This window comes from Euprymna scolopes, chromosome 14 (assembly GCF_053919585.1).
Source record: "Euprymna scolopes isolate OS-2025 chromosome 14, ASM5391958v1, whole genome shotgun sequence".
Classification (NCBI taxonomy): Eukaryota; Metazoa; Mollusca; class Cephalopoda; order Sepiida; family Sepiolidae; genus Euprymna; species Euprymna scolopes.
The window spans coordinates 97667423-97687263 of NC_136495.1; the positions used below are offsets into that span (position 1 = coordinate 97667423).

At 34.2% G+C, this 19841-nt stretch overlaps 1 protein-coding gene across 1 annotated transcript in view; it reads left to right on the forward strand.

Moving 5' to 3' along the window:
• The first annotated feature begins 295 nt into the window (after nucleotides 1-295).
• Nucleotides 296-19841, forward strand: part of LOC145293192 (uncharacterized) — a 49226-nt gene continuing 29680 nt past the window's right edge. Inside the window, exon 1 of the mRNA XM_080139685.1 lies at nucleotides 296-675. Coding sequence (XP_079995811.1) covers nucleotides 402-675 — 274 coding nt within the window. The 5' untranslated portion in view covers nucleotides 296-401. The remainder of the gene's footprint in view (nucleotides 676-19841) is intronic.

The following is a 19841-nucleotide window of genomic DNA, read 5'->3' on the forward strand; positions in this document are numbered from 1 at the left end:
CCAGACTAAATTCTAATATAACATTAAAAAAAAAAAAATAATCTTTCCACAAATTTTTTTCAGTGTGTTCACATGTAATCACTTAAAGAAGTAAAGTCGAATCCCATTAATCTACAATGATAAAATTGTTTTTTATCAGTTAAAACCAAAATTTTAACTAATAAAAATAAAATAACCTGAAATTATTATAAATGCGTTTATATTATTCCCATTATATATTTATATAATTAAATAACTATAATTTCGACATTTGACCCCTGCCAAATGTGATATTAGCTAAAATTTGTCCTTGACACAAGCGGCCGCTCATTTAGACGGGTAATTCCATCAACAAACACCGGGAGCTAAAACTCCGCTTTCTTCGCAGTCGTTCTGGAAATGACTGGATTTCCTTTTTCTTCATGTTTCTGATAACCAGATTGACATCGACAGTTTTTCGGTTGCCGTCGCTTCGTTCACAATGTCAGCAATTACTTAGTAACAAACCACAATGCAATAATGTATTCCTGTTATTTGGTTCCCATTTTACAAGGACATTTTTCAAAAGGCCAAATCTATCGAGGCCAACGGAGGCTTTATCAAGAAATGATTTAAAAGAAGATTGGAGATCTTCTGCTTTACCCATGCGATATGTATTTGTCAACACTTGTGAAAAAAGATATGAAGACATACCAGGTAAGTAAAAATCGTTAGGTCCGTTAAGAAAAACGACGCCGACATAGAACGTGAGTGTTTTAAATTAATAATGAAACAATTGATCTTTACCGGTCCCAAACAAGTGAATATTTTTTAACTTTCGTATAAAAAATGTGGTGTTTATTTAGAATTACACTTATTTTGAAAAATAAAAATACGGAAAAACATCTTTTATGTACGTGCTCGTCACGGAACGAACATGTCATATTCCAAAAGGCAGGTAAATTGATCAAGTAGTTTTTTTTTTAATTAAGAAAATGAAGAGACTAAAAACTAAGAGAAAAACTAAATACCGAAAATTTACGATTTTAATACTAAATTATATCCGTTAGAAGGCCGACTGGATCAAGTAAAGATTAAATACCCTGTAGCAGGAGATAAAGATAGGCGAACATTTCAAGTGACACCGGTTGTTCGACCTAACATTGCCGTTGGTTGTTTATAAGCTTTAAATAGCAGACATGGTCGAATGTTTGCGAGCAAGATTTTAAAAAATATATTTACAAAACTTTTAAAGATTTAAAAGAAAAATATATATTTACAAAACATTTTATTTAATATTAAATATTTACAAAACTTAAGGATTAAAAAAATATAATTTTTTTTCTATTTACGCAAAACTTTTTAATGTAAGTAATAAAACGAGCGTATTTAAATAAAATATATTTAAATAAATGGGTGTCTTTCTGAGTACGTTCTTTTTATATGTTTACAGAACTTTTAATAAAACTATTAATAATAATAAATAAATGGTAAATTTTTACGACGTGCCCCAGCATATTATAAACACTCCAACCTCCCTATGTTATGAATATGAACGGCTTTCAGAATAAACTCCCCCAACCTCAAAAGCCGTTCTTAACATGGGGAGGTTGGGAGGTGTTTATTCCGAAAGCCATTCTTAACATGGAGTGGTTGGGAGTGTTTATACTACGCAGGTCGTAAAATAATACCGGTACTAGTGCAGTCTGCAGTTGCAGTGCACTCACTGCACTTATTGATTTGTTCTGAAATAATAACGTTATTATTTAAAAAGACATTCTTAAGATGAGGAGAGGGGTGTTTTGTACCTATTCTATACTTTAACCTTAAAACATATCATAAAACTAATTAAATTCGGAAATACGATTTAAAAAAATAGCGCGGATCAGTAAGTGCACTAATACCAAATAAATAAATAAATAAACCGACGTTATAACTGAGAATTTCAGCTGTCAATTAAAAAATACATAATTAAAAAAAAAAATTTAATAAAATTATTATAACCAAACTTTTTAATGGCAGAAACAAATATAAAATAACTGACTTGTTCGGATTTTTGCGACCAAGATTAATTTTTATCTACAGTGTGTGTGTGTGTGTGTGTGTGTGTGTGTGTTTTATCTTTCCTTGTGCGTTTTTAATACAATTCAATATTTATTTAAAGTGCGATGTATGTAGGTGGTCAGTGAAGGAGAAATCCTTCTAGACCGAGGTAATTTTTATGCATAATAAAATCACAAGTATAGACAATCGATATTTTAACAAATATATTTTATTCACATATCTTTTATAACTTTTATTTTTATAAAGATGAAGTCTAGTATCACAAGATACAAATCTTTTTATAATTTTCATTTTTATTTAAAAAAATAAAACCCCAAAAAACTTGCTATTTGCTTACTTCTCCATAAAAACAAATTAAGTAAAAGTAAGTTTAGCGTCCGAAATTTTCAGTTTCTAATGTTTTGTAATTAATATAGTTCATTCTTTTTATTTTTTTATATTATAATTATTAACCCTTATTTTAATATATTTTGTAAATTTACGTTCGTTTTGTTACTTACACAAAAAGTTTCGTGTAAATAGAAAAGTTTTTTTTTAATCCTTAAAAGTTTTGTAAATATTTAATATTAAAGAACACGTTTTGTAAATATATATTTTTTCTTTTAAATCTTTCAAAGTTTTGTAAATATATTTTAAAAAAAATCTTGCTCGCGAACATTCGACCATGTCTGCTATTTGACGTGTTTACAAACACCCAACGGCAATGTCAAGGTCGAACAACCGATGTCACTTGAAATGTTCGCCGATCTTTGTCTTCTGCTACAGGGTATCTAATCTTTACTTGATACGGCCGATTTTTATCTTGATACTTCTAATTGAGTTACTAACTTGAAAATCTTATCTAAAAATGATTTCATCAGTCTCTCTTGTTTAACTTAAACGTGAAAGTAGAGAATAGTGGTTAAAATCAAGTTTGTTAACATTCTTCATCAGTTTATCCGATCTGATATATATCAATACCCTGGAAAAATCAATTCTGATTAATGTTTACCAGTTTGGTGATACAGTCGCTTAATCTTCTGCATCACCCCCGGTTATAGTTGGCAGAATGAGAACAATCTACCTCCGTGAAAATCTGTCAACATTTCCAATTACATAAAGATACATCTGAAGAAAGTTGGACAGTTATATGGGCCATCTATAAGTCCAGTCCAACTAATCTAAATTATCACTTCTCATCTAAAAGAAATTCTGAAACAGATTTTTTTCTAAATATAAATTGTTTAAAGTTTTAGAAACAGTCAATGGGGGGAGGGGGGATCCAATCATATTCAGATTATTCCTCGTGTGGCACGTCTGCACTTGCGAGGTAACAACAAGGCACCTAAGCTGGTGGTACCAAATGAGAAATGTCTTCTCAATTATTAAATCATTTCTCTCTGATAGGTTCATAAGAGTAGTGGTTGATGGGCAGAAATCAGAATCTCTCAGTATTAATGCTGGAGTCGCTCAGGGGGTCCATCCTGGAACCGACTCTTTTCCTGATCTGCATTAATGATCTTCCAAATCACATCCTTACATCATTCGTAGACATTTATGCTGACGACACTGCAATCTATATAGCATATCAAAGACCATAAACAACCAAGTTCTCTCTGATTCTCTCTCCTCTGATCTTGAGCGTGTGGTACAATGGGGAAAGAGGTGGCTGGTTACTTTTAATGCATCTAAAACCAAGCTTCTATCTCTACACTATCTATGCTCTGATGCCAATCTGGCATAGGTTGAAATGAATGGCTCTTGTGTTGGGGAGGCTTCATGTTTTGACAAGCTTTTGGGCTTGACCTTTACTCCTGACCTGAAATGGAACACATATATCAAATCCATTGCCAAGGTCGATGGAAAAATGGTGGGATCCTTCTACCGCTCCAGTAGATATCTCACTCCTGATGCAATTCTCTACCTATATAAAAGCCAGATACGGCCAACAATGGAGTACTGTCGCCACATCTGGGCAGGAGCTGCTAGAAGCAGCTTATCTTGCCTTGACAGAGTTCAAAATAGACTTTGTAGCTTAGTGGGGGATGTCCTTTTCTCTTCCCTGCAACCTCTTTCCTACAGAAGAGATGTTGCGAGCCTGTCGCTGCTTTATCGTTATTTTTATGGCAAGTGCTCAGCTGAGCTTCAATCCATGATAACCCCCCCCTTCCGCCAAACTTTCACGAAACACACTCGTCTAGCCAAAACCACTATCAATAGTTTCCTACACTCTTTATCTGTGCTTAAACCTAAATGTAGAGTCCATGGACAAAGCTACTTTCTTAGAACTGCACGCCTGTGGAACTCTCTTCCGATTGCCTACTTTCCAGCTGACTACAATCTAATTGTCTTCAAGTCTAACATAAACAAGTTTTTGATGAACCGTCCCCCCTAAGTAATCCAATTTACAAAATTCCAACTACTTATGTTTACTACGCTATAGTCACATTGACTAATTTATACCATTAACCCTTATCCTCGAATGGCCTCTGGACCTTGATAAGTGGTGATTCCTGTGTAAAAAAAATGACTGCATATACCATTCGAGAATATCATGTAATCATCTAATGGATTTCCATGGAGAGTATAAGAACAGAGACCTATATGTTGAGTCATGCATGATCTGTGCAAAGTGGAAGGGAAATTATGGTTGTCAGGGTTACACACATCCTGGTCACTTCAAGAGAGAAAAAAGGCCATTTAAAATAATGTGTACTAATTTTGTGCAAATGCCATCATCGAAGGGTAAACGATACATCCTGTCAATATTTGACAACTTCAGCTGTCACCTTACAGCAATAGCATGTGCAAGAGATCGTGCATTACATGCAGCAAGAGGCCTATACAGTTTTTCCTTCAGCATAGGGAGATTCCCAGTGTCATATCATCTGACCACGGCACACACTTCATAAGCGAGATATACAGATTGTTCTATGAGCTGACTTTAATCAAACAAGAGCTGCTCTGCCCATGGAGTCCCCAAAGTTTGAAAAGCAGCATCGCATCCTCAAAAATGCATTATTTATGGTTGTAAATGGACAGTCATTCTGGAATTGGTTGTATCCTCGATGAATACCATGATCTGCGTCGCAATGAGTCTCCTCACATTATGTCATTTCTGGCTGACACTCGAATGTAGAACTTCCATGGATAACTGACAGAGACATTACGGCAAATACTGTCACAGTCTATGGAATGCAGGGGAATACTTTACTAAGACAAGTACACAATAGAGTGACACTTGCAAGCAATGAGACCACAAATATGACAGTCGTCTAAGCCACCTACGTTTCAATGATCCCATACAGGTTGGCAACAAAATCTTACTACATCGCAATAGTGCATAATTCCCATCTACTATGGATTGATATGTTTGATGTTGTGAAGTCGAACGATTCTGTTTTGCAGATACAAGATAAAAATGGAAATAGTGAATGAGCCCACCAAGCCCATGTACATCGCATCATTCCATGACCAGGTCACCTGAATTATTATCCTCTGCCACCCATGCCAGATACCAGCACAATCGACTATCGAATACCTCTACAATGTAGATCGACCTGACAAACAGCAAAATCCCACCTCTACACTGGAAAGCCTTCTACTTCAATAGCTTTTTCCCTCAAACTGCTAAAGTTTGGAATTCCCTCCTGGGTTTCTGCTTCCTTGACTGTACTAACATGCAGAAGTTCAAGTGTAATGTGAACAGACTGCCCAACTCCCTACACAGTATTCCTGTAAATCTGGTCCCAAATAATAGCCCCTTATGTCACAGTGGCACTGTACCTTGTTTGGGGTGAAAATAACAGTAAATAAAATAGAACACGTTTAGTCTTTAAAGAAGTTCTTTGTAGACAAGCGGGGAGATTCTTGTCATCATCCTGATTGCAAACTGTTGAACATGTGTACATAACTTTTTGAAAATAGGAAATTGTTGTTTTGATATCATACGCAAAAATGAATTGTACCAGGATTATTTATAGGGAAGAGAAGGTGCCTGCTGTTAATTTGAGAAAAAAAAAAGACAGAAAATGCTGCTTTTCTTCTGTGGAGATGAAAGTGATGGTGGCACATCTTCTGCAGGTGACCACGAAGACCACAACTAGGTGTTGGGATTAGGGTGAAAAACTTCTCTAAAAAGGTAGATTTAACTTTTTGTTGATGATGCTGTATGCCAGAATCAGGTCTTCTCACAACTTTTGCTGATCTAATGAGATTAGATTTAGATTTTTTAAGCCGTTTTTTGTGTGGATAAGTGTGGAGAATTCTGCTACCATCCTGGTTTCCGACAATTGAACAGGTGTATGATATATATTTTTAGAAAAAAAGAAGTTGTTGCTTGGATGGTAGCCACAAAAATAGGCCATACAGTTCTACTTAGACAAAGCTTCTTTCCTTTAACAATTACAAGAAACCTCATCCATCAATTGCCATGACTAATAGCACCCATCTGAGAGGTTATCATTCAAATGCCTCAGCTTAACTTTTACAGGCAACATAAATTGAAACAAATACATTGAAGATATTAGTATGGCTGCTGCAAAGAAGGTAGGTTCACTATATCATGCAAGAAAATTACTCGTACCTAAGAGTATTCTGTAGTTCTACAAAGCCACCATTCATCCATACATGGAGTATTGTTGCCATATCTAGGCTTGGCACCTCAATCTTAGTTCAGGCCCAAAAAAGAGTCTCCAATCTAATAGGTCCCACACTATCAACTAAACTCCAACTCCTGCCCCATTGCTGCAGGGTTGCATCCCTGTGCCGGTTTTACAAGTATTTTAATAAAATGTGCTCTGACGAACTTGTTACTCTTGTACTCCCTCAATGTACATACGTCCGACAAACCTGTATAACAGCAAAATCTTACGCCATCACTGTAGAGGCTCCTTGATGTCGAAAAGCCGGTGTCAGCCAGAAATGACAATGTGAGGAGACTCATTGTGCCACAGATCATGGTATTCATCGAGGATACAACCAACTTCTACTTTAATAAGTTTCTTCCTTCGGACAACTAGACTGAAATTTCCTATGTTTTCTGATTCTCTGACTGTACTAATCTGCAGAAGTTTAAATATAATGTAAGCAGACATCTCCCTCATCTCTTTACACAGTCCCCTGTAAACATGGTCTCAAATAGTAACCCCTTATGTCCAAATGGGGGTGAAAAAAGTTAAAAGAAAAAAAGGAAAGAAACAGCGACGATGGTGAATGAATTTGATTAAGGTGTTACATGTTACATACTGGGTATATACAGTCATAATTTCGTATGTATAATATACATGCACATTATCATATATAAACAGACACCAATGCATGTCTTTAAATGTATGCACAAAATAGTTCAGTGTAGTCATTTTATATATCACATATAAAAGGGTCAATGCGTGTGTGTATGTTTAAAACATATCCATAAACAGTTCCATAAAACATGACCATTCAGTTAATGCACTATTGAATTCAGGTCAAACATGCGATCGGCAATAAACTCATGTGTGAATGGTACACAGACAAAAGGGACATACCTTGCGTTGTATACTGGGTCCTTTGTTCACTGGCAGTTGGCACTGACTTGAACCTTTTCATGCAAAGAAACATCTTGACAATTTCTGGCTAAATTATAAACATAGCTTTTATTCCATTTCTGTGGTGCTCAGTCACAATGCTATTTTACTAGAGTTTACATCTTGACCGTAATGCCTTGTTGGCTTCCCAGGATGTAAAGTGACAATTTCGCTGTGTGAATCTCTTAGTAACTAAAACTCAATTCTTTTCTCTTCGATCTAGTTGTTTGTCTAATATAATCAAAACATTTCTTTGTTCCCAGAACTTGATCACATTATCTATTACGTTTGCAAAAAGGTTCATCTTCGTTATTTTAACCTATTTTTCATTTGCTCCAATTATTTCACTTGTTTTATTTAATCTTTCATTATTATTTCAAATATTCTCTATCTATATAAGAGCCAGGTACGTCCAAGGATGGAATACTGTTGCCACATCTGGGCAGGAGCTGCTAGAAAGGACTTGTCCTGCCTTGATAGAGTTCAAAATAGACCTCGTAGCCTCGTAGGAGATGTCCTTTTCTCCTCCTTGCAACCTCTATCTCACAGAAGAGATGTTGCGAGTTTGGCTCTGATGTATCGTTATTTTCATGGAAAGTGTTCGACTGAGCTTCAATCTATGGTCCCCCTCGCCAAACTTTCACAAGAAACACTCGTCTAGCTGTAAACACTATCAATAATTCCCCCCACTCTTTATCTGTGCTTAAACCTAAACGTAGATTCCATGAACAAAGCTTCTTTCTTAGAACTGCACGCCTGTGGAATTGTCTTCCATTTTCCTGCTTTCCGGCTAACTACAATATGGTTGTGTTCAAGTCTAAAGTAAATAAGTTCTTGATGAGCCGTTCCATATAAGTTATCAAATTTACCAAATTTTCATTACTAATGATTACTATATTGTCCAATTTCTATTGTACACTCTTTAACCCTTATCCTTGAGTGGCCTCTGGGCCTTGATAATGTGGTGATGCCTATGTAAAAAAAAAAAAAAATTTAATTTGTTCCAATTATTATTGTTACAGCCATTCCCTTATCTGTAAAATATTTCATTTAGCCATGCAAACTGCATAGCTAAACTAGCTAACATACTCGACTTGTAGGATCCCAATCTGTTACTAAGGGTTGATCAAGTGTGTTCAGGATGGGGCTGCAGTGTTGAATATCAATGGACTGGTCAAGTCAATGGCTGGACAGGTGGAGTTAACAGCAATACAGTCGCAGGAACATTAACATGGGCACCTCATCATGTCAATGATTGGACTAGTGAAGTTAAGCCAACTGTAACAAGCGTTTTGTTGCCAGAGAGAAAAATAAATCTGGCCAGTAATTTCATATGTTCCTATAGTAGGGAATCGAAAACAAGCTGATATCTGATTAGCAATTTTATTTATTGTAAGTAAATACAATTAGGTGAAGAGTTATGAAATTTGAAATTAAAAGAAAATATGGTGCAGGAAGGAAAACAAGCAGGTTTATCTCTAATAAAAATGAGGTTAGTGAAACTAGATATTAGTGATGAAATGATTCCAATATTATTCCCAATTGTATACTAAATTCCCGTTTTCGATACAATTACTGATTCTGATTCCTATTCTTTAAAAATCTCTAAATATTTAACTATAAAAGAGTCATTTTGTCCCAATTACTGTAAAAACGCATCATAAATGTGCCTATATTTTCTCAAATGTAAAAACATACTTGTGAGGGGGTGATCTAGAGATTTTTGTTTTACTGGAAGTTTAAATCAGTAAATATTTATTATTTTATTTTTACTAAAAGCAGTGGAAGATGTTTCTTAAACCAAAATCAAATAAAAAAGATAATTTAAGGAATCTGTTTTGGCATCAGAAAATAGGCTCAAATTTTTCCAATACCGATTCCGATACTCCAAAAAGCTCTGATTTTTCTGATTCCGATTCCGATTAATCATCCTAACACTACTAAATATATTAGTAGATTTGGGCTGTTCCTCCAGGATTAAAAAAAATATGGGGTCATAATGTAATAAGGTAGCGGGAATGTGAATCTTGGAGAATTAGGAAAAAAATCAAATCATGAGGATAGGACTCTAGCATTTTCTTTTAAATCAGGCCAAACATGATAAAATTTAGGCATAACTTTTCAATACAATGTCTTTTTTGTTTTTCATTATTTAAAATGGCAATTTCAGGATGTTAAAATATTTACTATCAAGACAAAAAAGTTTTGGACACTACTCTAAATTATGACAACGTGCTTAAAATATGCTTGCAAATCAAAAAGGTGAGCTTTTTGATTGAGCTGTTAAACTATAATTGGACCAATATTTAGTTTTCTGACATGTAATTATATAGTGAGCTACTTTTTGAGGTTGTTGTTTACAAGTTGGTCTCCCTTACACTTGATAAACTTTGTCTATGTTTATATCAAAGAGTTTTTAGTAATTTATAAAAGAAAGGTCCAACTAATACTGTGTTGTAGGACAGCATTGATTCCCAATGCACATTTTGTATTCATTCAAAAGCGTATACTATTCGTAGTAAGTGGTTTGTGAGAAACTCTGAATCTGTCCTTCTGTTTGAATGAACTTCTTCCCATATTCCCAAAATAAAATGAGTATTTCTTTTGTTTGGAAATATTTTTATTCTTGAAGCAGCTGTCAAAGTTTCAATGCTCAAATAGAAATGATAGTTTTATTTTTATAAGTTCTTACAGCACTAAATAATCTGTAATCTTAATGCAATAAGCTAGGTTTGGCCAAAATTATTGATTACAAAAAACATGGAATAGTTGAAGTTTAGTCTTTTATAAGAAATTCCAAGCCATGTATTTACACTTATTTTAACATTTATTTATGAGAGAAAAACCTAAAGTTTATTTTAAAAAAAAAAGCATTAATCTTTGCGTCATTTATTTTTATTGAAAGCTGTTAAAATAAAAATTACATGATTAAAGTTATAGGCTTGAAAAGTCATTAAATGTTTGAAGTTTGCTTGATTCTGAAACCCAGAAAATGTGAAAAACTCACAAAATCCATAACAATATCTCAGTATTGACAAACTTACACAAACTAAGCCATAATTGATGCATGCATTTTCTCTTCTACCTAAACAATTCAAAATAACTGATAAGTAATTCCATATTTATTCTTAAATGAATGGCTCTCATCTTGGAGAGGCTCCATGTTTTGACAAGCTTCTGGGTCTGACCTTTACTCCTGATCTGAAATGGAACATGTACATCAAATCCATTGTGAAGGGTGCTGGAAAAATAGTAGGATCCTTCTACTGCTCCAGTAACTATCTCACTGCTAACGCAATTCTCTGCCTCTATGAGAGCCAGATACATCCAAGAATGTAATACTGTTGCTACATCTGGGCAGGAGCTGCTAAAAACAGCTTATCCTGCCTTGACAGAGTTCAAAATAGACTCTGTAGCCTAGTTGGGGGATGCCCTTTTCACTTTTTTTTTTTTTTTTTTTACAAAGGAGTCCCCACTTACCAAGGCCTGAAGGCCATTCAAGGACAAGCTCTTTCCCATAGAAGAGATGTTGCAATCCTGTCTCTACTTTATTGTCATTTTCATGGCAAGTGCTTATCTGAGCTCCAATCTATGGTCTCCCCTCGTAAAACTTTCATGAAAAACACTTGTCTAGCTGAAACCGCTATCAACAATTTTCCCCACACTTTATCTGTGCCTAAACCTAAACATATATTCCATGAACGAAGCTTCTTTCTTAGAACTGCACATTGTGAAACTCTTTGCATTTTCTGGCTTTCCAACTGACTACAATATGCTTGTCTTCAAGTTCAATGTAAACAAGTTCTTGATGAGCCATCCCCTTAAGTAATCAAATTTATTAAATTTCCACTACTAACGATTACTACAATATTGTCCCATTGACTACTGTACACTCATTAACCCTTATCCTTGAGTGGCCTTTAGCCTGGTGACTTCTTTGTAAAAAAAAAAATATATATCTACTATCTCTCTAGAAACCAACAATTCATGAAGCAACAAACAAAATCAAACTTCAACCGGGTTTTAACTTTCTTTATTTTTGTCTTAGATCCTTTTAATTACCATTTCCTTATGCAGGGACAACCCCTCTCCCTCATACGATCATATACACACTATCGCAACCACTCACTTATTTTATTTTTTATTTTTTTAAACGATCCCTCTCTTTTTCCATTCCACATTATCTTGCTTACCTAATCAGATATCTTAGTATTTCCTGATTGGCATTGCCCGTTAGTTTTATTATTTGCTAGAAAAATAAAAAAACTGTTGTGTTTCTGAATTTTTGCGATGATTTGTGTTTGTATTATTTGAATTACTATTCTCATTTTCAGTGTTATTTTCACAATGTTTTTACTGATGTAACCTCTGACCTTCTTCAGGTGTCTCTTGTCAAACTCAGGGAATCTTCCTGTCAAACTCAAGAATTTGCATGGAATTTCAAATTGAACCTTTTATTTAATTCACATGGGTAGCATACTATTATTCCATCAACTATGATTGGATAGAAGTCTTAAGTAATTTGCAACTATATTTATTTTGAGTATCACCTACAATGAGGATTGAACCTTATTTACAACTTTCTTTATCCATTAAACCACGAATCCTTGCAGGCAATTCTAGTATGAATTTTAGGAGCCTTAAATCTATTTTTGTTTTTAGATGTACAATCTTATTGCTTATCAATAAAAATTACTAATTACTACAGATTACTATCTATCTATCTATCTATATCTATATCTATATATAGAGACAGAGAGAAATTTCGTATTATTTGGATTAAAAGGGAGAAATTTGTTTTTAATAGTGACTTTATCTAGTATTCATAACTAGCAGGACCCACTAACCGGCATTGCTTGATGGAAGCATGCCCCTTTCCTATCGTGGAAAAATTTAAAATACAGTTGTTGTGGTTGTTGTACAACAACCAACCTTCTCATGTTAAGAACGGCTTTTGGAATGGTCACCGGCAACAATCCCATGTTAAGAACGCCTTTTGAAATGGTCACCAGCAACATGAACCGCCCCCTTAAGTAAACACTTCGTCAAATTTCCACACTAACGTAATGTACTTGCAATAACTCTTATCCCTGAGTGGCTTCCGGGCCTTGATAAGTGATGATCACTGTGTAAAAAGAAAAAAAAAACATGTTAAGAATGGTTTTTGAAATGGTCACCAGCAATATTCCCATGTTAAGAACGACTTTCGAAATAGTCACCAGCAACATTCCCATGTTAAGAACGGCTTTCAGAATGGTCATCAACAACATTCCCATGTTAAGAATGGCTTTCGGAATGGTCACCAGCAACATTCCCATGTTAAGAACGGCTTTCGGAATAGACACGGTATTTTGGTAGTGTGGGTGACTGTCAAAATAGTTGGCACAAATTTAAACCTTGATAGTCTCTGTCAAGATCTCCACGCGCAAATACTATGAACCAACAAAGAAGTTAGGGGGTGGCAGTGTCAGTCAGATATAATTAGATTTGATCCTCACCAATGTGTACTAATCTGGCAGCCAGTGATATAAAGTGCATAATACAGGCTTTATATGGGGAAAACTACTTATATCCGTCAAATATGTATCTCATTTTCTTAATCAGCAAAGCGTAAAACTTATAAAAGTCACCATTTTAAAGGAAAGTGTGCAGGTGGATCTAAGGTAAAAACTTCCCAACCAAAAAAATGCTCTATAGTCAACCAGCCCCCCCCCCATATAAACAGTAACAGTGTTATTGTTGTTGTTGCTGCTGCTGTCACCCACCCCCAAGCTCCTCATCGTAAGAATGGCTTTCGAAACGGACACCTCCAATTTCTTTATATGAAGAACAGCTTTCGGACGAACCCCCCCCCCCCCAACCTCTTCTGGTCACCCATAACATCCCCATATTAAGAACGGCAGACACCCTATCTTGTGAGTGGAAAGAGATTTGTTCAAATTTTCATATAACGTAGGACGCTGAAACCAAACATTTAAACAAAAAATCTTTGTCTCGCTTACTAAGATTTGTTCATTTAGTCATGTCATAATTTTGAACGCTTTAAAAAAAGTGAAGTACGTCTTCTTTACTAAGATTCTTCATTTAGTCATGTCATTATTTTGGACGCTCAAAACAAAAAGTAAAATTCATCTTGTTTACTAAGATTAGCAATACACATGAAAAAATTGAAATAGCTTGAAATATTTCAATATTGGTATGCATAGAAAGAGCTTGATGAGCTAAGAAAGAATCTTTTTAAATTTTTAAAATCTGATTAAAATTAAGGAAGTTATGGCTATTTTTGTGCCTCACACGTTTGGATATTTTTCCCTCTTTAAGACCATATGCGTTTTGTCACATTTTTTACACTACTTTTTCAGTAAAAATGTCATATCTTTGTTAAAACACAAGACTAAGAAATGAAATTTACCATATAAGTGTATTTTTGTACAAGGAATCAGAATATGCAACTGAAAATCTCCCAAAGTTTATGGTTTCCAAATAATCTGCAGTAAATGTGCATAAATAGGCAGCAATTCCTTAAAAATGCCATGTATCCATAAACAGAAAAGAAGTTGGAGAACTCAAAGTTGAATTGTAATGTGCTTTATGTACAAAAAACTTAAATCTAAACATAAGACCATTTAAAAATGAATATATTGCAATATTTCTTTGGTATTATTGTAGATTAACATCTGTTTAACCCCACTCAACTCCTTCTGACCACCCCTTTAAAATGTGATTCTACCTTTTTAGGAAATTATGTACAAAATGCCATGAAAAACTTTAATGAAAGATAAACAAATTATTTTAGAATTTAATGTAAAATAATTTCCTATTACAGGTCATTCTAGCATTTTAGGGCAGTTAACTGTTTTTTTTTTTTCTATGGGAAAATATGCATGCTTTTTTTTTTTTTTTTTTTTTTTTTTTTAGATGATTATGTGTAGTTTTAAGAGGGTTTCTATTAGTGGTGGGACGATTAATCGGAATCGTTAATCGTAAGAATCGTATATTTTGGGAGGTATCGGAATCGCATCGTTAAAAAATACCTTAATTTTCCGATTCCTTCATTACGATTCTTTTAGTCTGATGTTGAAAAAAAGAAAAAAAATTCCTGATATTTCTAACCGCAAGAGAGAAATGTAGCATGTTATAAAAAGAAACCAAAGAAATTCATTATTAACAGGGCAATGCTTAGTGCCCCTCCCTTACAAGGTTCATTCATTCAGATCTATTGTAATCAAAACTACAAAAGAGTTAACTTGAAAAGAAGTATGCAGGGCTCTACATTGCGAGTAAAAAAAAAAACGCTTATCTTTTTGGCGATTGTTTTTTTTTACTGACAAATCTTCTAATACTGAATGAAAATGCTTTTTCAACTTATATTTTCTTAAAATAAAACGAGCAAAGTCAAATTATTTAAACAGTAAACGGTTTAATAGAACAATGTACTTTTTTTTCTTTTTTTAAAAGAAGGCTTTTGAAAGAAATATCTCTAAAATGAAATTGATCACGTATTATTTCGCAAAGTTTTGACAGTTGTCGGCTTCTTTTGATGTTTCCAAAAAATCGACCCCATACCTATCTCTTCCAAACCTAAAGTTATTAAATAACCCCTTCGTTAATTCAAGGGTAATTAATTCAAGTCAGTCAAGTTTTTTTTTTAATTTCATTGAAATAAAATCCATTTTTTAAATTTTTTTCTCCAGAAAGATAAAACCCTGAATTTGATTATATTAAAAGCAGAATAATATAATCTTTTTTCTAGAATTTTAAATTGAAAATTAAAAGTGTTTTGCGCAGTTTTTTGCCGAACGAAAAAGAAATTAATATATATATTTTTAAAAGGTTTTGTAATCAATTAATTTTTATGTCTAAATAATATTTACGATTAATTAAATAATTTCATTTTAAAAAGTATTTATGAATAGAATTTTACTTAAGACTTATAGTTTAGCAATATTGAACCGCATCAACCATGTGGGAATTGAACACAGTCAACCAAAAAATAAAAATTCAAAAGAAAATGCATATTTGCATTTCATTATGTAAACTTTTATACATTGGTTTCAAAAATTAAATTCTATAAGTTTTTTTTGTTAACTACCGGTTGGTACAATTTACCGCCCCATCCCTTTATATTTTTTTCTTTTTGTCTTTTTTAGCGCATTATTTTTTTTATTTATTTTTTTTTTTACACAGTGATCACCACTTATCAAGGCCCGGAAGCCACTCAGGGATAAGGGTTATTGCAAGTACATTACGTTAGTGTGGAGATTTGATGAAATGTTTAATTAGGGGGGCGGTTCATTAGGAATTTGTTAACATTGGACTTGAAGACATCCAAGTTGTAGTCCGGAGGGAAGCAGGCAGACGGAACAGAGTTCCACAGGTGTGCAGTTCTAAGAAAGAAGCTTTGTTCATGGAATCCGCGTTTTGATTTAGGCACAGATATAGAGTGGGGGAAATTTTTCACAGTGGATTCAGCTAGACGGGTGTTTTTCGTGAAAGATTGGCGAGGGGGGACCAGGGATTGGAGTTCAGACGAGCACCTGCCATGAAAATAATGATCAAACAAGGATAGGCTCGCAACGTCTCTTCTGTGGGAGAGAGGTTGCAGGGTAGAGAAAAGAGCATCTCCCACTAAACCACGAAGACTATTTTGTACTCTGTCAAGGCATGATAGGCTGTTTTTGGCAGCTCCTGCCCAGATATGGCAACAGTATTCCATCCTTGGACATACTTGGCTTTTATATAGATAGAGAATTGCATCAGTAGTGAGATATCTTCTGGAGCGGTAGAAGGATCCCACCATCTTTCCAGCGACCTTGGCAACAGACTTGATGTACGTGTTCCATTTCAGATCAGGAGTAAAGGTCAAACCCAGAAGCTTGTCAAAACACGGGGCCTCACCCAGACGAGAGCCATCCATCACAATTGATGCCAGATGGGGATCAGAGCGTTGATGATGTAAGGATAGGAGTTTGGTTTTGGATGCATTAAAGGTAACCAGCCACATCTTCCCCCACTGAACCACGCGCTCGAGATCAGAGGAGAGAGAATCCGAGAGAACTTTGTCATTTACAGCCTTTGATGTGTTGCCGTAGATGGTCGTGTCATCAGCATAGATGTCAACGAATGATTTAAGTATGTGTTTAGAGAGGTCATTGATGTAGATCAGGAAGAGAGTTGGGCCCAGGATTGACCCCTGAGGGACTCCAGCATTTATATTGCAGGCCTCCGATTTTTGTCCATCTACCACTACTCTTATGAGCCTATCGGAGAGAAATGATTTAATGATAGAGAACACATTTCCAGTTATACCGTAGCTGGAAATCTTGTGAAGTAGACCCTTATGCCATACCTTGTCGAAGGCCTTTGATATGTCAAGAGCAATTGCCCTAGAAAGGAAGCCTTTGTCAAGAGATTCACTAATCCTGTGGGATATAACCGTCAGCACATCTGCGGTAAATCTTACAGAGCGGAAACCATATTGTGTGTCACTAAGAAGGTTATTCCTGCTGAGGTGGTTGACTATTTCTCTATTTAATATGGATTCCAGCAACTTACTCATAACACACAGGAGACTTATTGGTCTGTACTGAGAGGGAGAGGACTTATCACCTGAATTCTTAAACACAGGGCAAACTGATAAGGTCTTCCAGGGGGTCGGAAAGCACTTCTCCTTAAGGCAGCGCTTAAATAGTTTCGTAAGTATGGGAGCAAGTTCTGGTTGAAGCTTTTTTAACACTATAATTGGGATGCCATCAGGGCCAGTTGCCTTACTAGAATCTAGGTTCTTGATTAGCTTGGCGACCTCATGCACGGATATTTGTATGTTACCTAGCTTGTTCTGTGTTGTAGGAGGAAATATGGGGAGTTGATGGCCTTCATCGCATAGGGTAGAATTAGCTGCAAAGTTCTTTGCAAATAGTTTGGCCCTGTCTGACGCTGACTAGATGACCTCTGCTCCATTGATAATGGTTGGGATAGAACGCACAGCGCCAAAGTCCAAAACAAGTCTTCCATGGAAACTTTTTGAAGTTGATGAAGATGATGAGTTGAAAGCCATTTGCAAAGTCTGTCAAATTAAAATATCGCGAGGAATAAAACCATCTAACATGACCACAACCAACATGTTAAAACATTTAACTATGATGCATCCAAATAAATTGGAGGAGCAAAATAAAAAAGAAAAGGAACAAAAAATTACAAACTAGTCACTCAGTGCAGTTTTATTAATGAGGGTCGAAATCGCAGTGTCTCTTTTTTTTTTTTTTTTTTTGCCTACGTCACCATCTAGGTGTCACCAATTTTTTTAACCCTCCTTAACTTCAAAGAGTAAATACAATATATACAACTAAAAAAATAATTTTTAAAAATGCTGATTCTATTCATGAAAAATTCTTTTAACTAGAAATTAAAACTTAGGTAAAGATAGCTGACTGACAGCAACAGGAGCACTGGTTAACTACTGAACCACGTGGAAAGGTGTGGGGGGGGGGAGGAAAAAAAGGAAATTAAATGATGATAATAAATTATGATAACCGTCTTTGAAAGGCACTAAACTCCTAAAATTTACTTCTTTAAAATTTTAGGCGGCACTCCCCGGCGATTTTAAAGCACTCTCTCTCTCTCTCTCTCTCAAAAAAAAAAAAAAAAAAAAAAAAGATTTAATTCTTAAGTTTGGGAAAGATGTATTTATTATAACCGAATTCTTGTATGAAGACTGGATCTACTTTATTGGACGTTAATTTGTGAGATAAGTAATTTTTCAATGTTTAATATGTTTTTAAAGTTTCAATTATCAATTAAATTTTTTTAATTGCGTTTATTTTTCAATTTATTTAAAAAAACAGGGTTTTAAATGTATTTTTCAAGGTAACAAGCTTCGAAAGAAGTCTAATAAAAAAAATCACTTAATTTTTGATTTCGACAACCCTGAGAATTTAATTATTAAAAAAATATTGAAATGTGACATTTTTTTATTTAACATTTCTATTAGTTCAATTAATTTTCTTTCAATAATTCATTTCACTCAATAAACTTCACCATTTTTTTTTTTTAGCGTTTTCTGTAATTTTGGTAATTATGTTTGCTCAAGTTTATCTAGTATTTCATTTGTTTTTTATAGTGGTATCATTTTTATGTGTTCCTTTGATATACCCTATTTCAAAATTAGTTTGGCTAAACTTATTCTTCACGTTAGAAACAACGTGTAAAAGCAATGAAAAAGTAATAAAAAATAATAGGTGTTAACTACTACTTGTGAATTATGGAGGTCTGAAGAACTGCCGTCACAAATACAACTATCAATAGCCAAACAAAAAATCGTTTTTGAAATTCCTTTAATTGTAACTTTTCGCTATACCTACCTTTTTGGTATAAAACACAAAAACTTTCTAATGGTATTTCTCATATATGGTCGTTAACTTTGGAAAGGTTATTTTGTATCTACGGCGCCATGTCACATAGTATATTGTTTTTTTTTTCATTACGCACGTTCATTTATAAATTATTAAATTAAATATTTATCTTTTTTATATTTAATTAGTATATATTTTCTTTCTCTTCCGCTATATTTTTTTTATTTAATTCATTAAATCTGTTAATTATGAGGACCAAAATAATGAATCGTGTGTATTTATTCTCTAATTTTCTTGTTTTTGTTCTGTTATATAAATTCTATTTTATTTGTTTTTTCTCTGAAGGATAAATTCTATTTTCTTGGAGTTTTTTTTTTTCTGTATTCCAATTAAGTAAAATAAATTTTCTCTAAAATAAATTTTGCTAATTTTTCCATTTAGTTTACTATATAATAATTTTATTTAAACCAAAACACGACGGTGTACTGGTGTAGACATAAAATATCTCTTCCAAAGTTAGAGAACATATTTTGGAACTACCGACCATAAGTATAAAACTACCTGGTATATTTCAAAACAATAATTCCCTAGGAATCGGAATCGTACTTGGTATCGGAATCGTTAATCAATATTTTCCTGGAATCGGAATCGGAATCGTATAAAAATTAGGAATCGTCCCAACACTAGTTTCTATGCAATGAGAATATGGAGAGGGTTGCCATTCGGACTTTGAATTAATTGTAGGGCTAAGGAAAATTATGTGTGAACATACTGAAAACTTGACAGAGGCAAAGCTAACAAAAACAATATTAGAGGGGGGAGCGGTTAGTTTCACAAAAATTTAATGTAAAATAATTCACCATTTCCTGGCCATTCTAGCATTTTAGGACAGTTAACCAATTTATTTTTATGTGTATTTTTC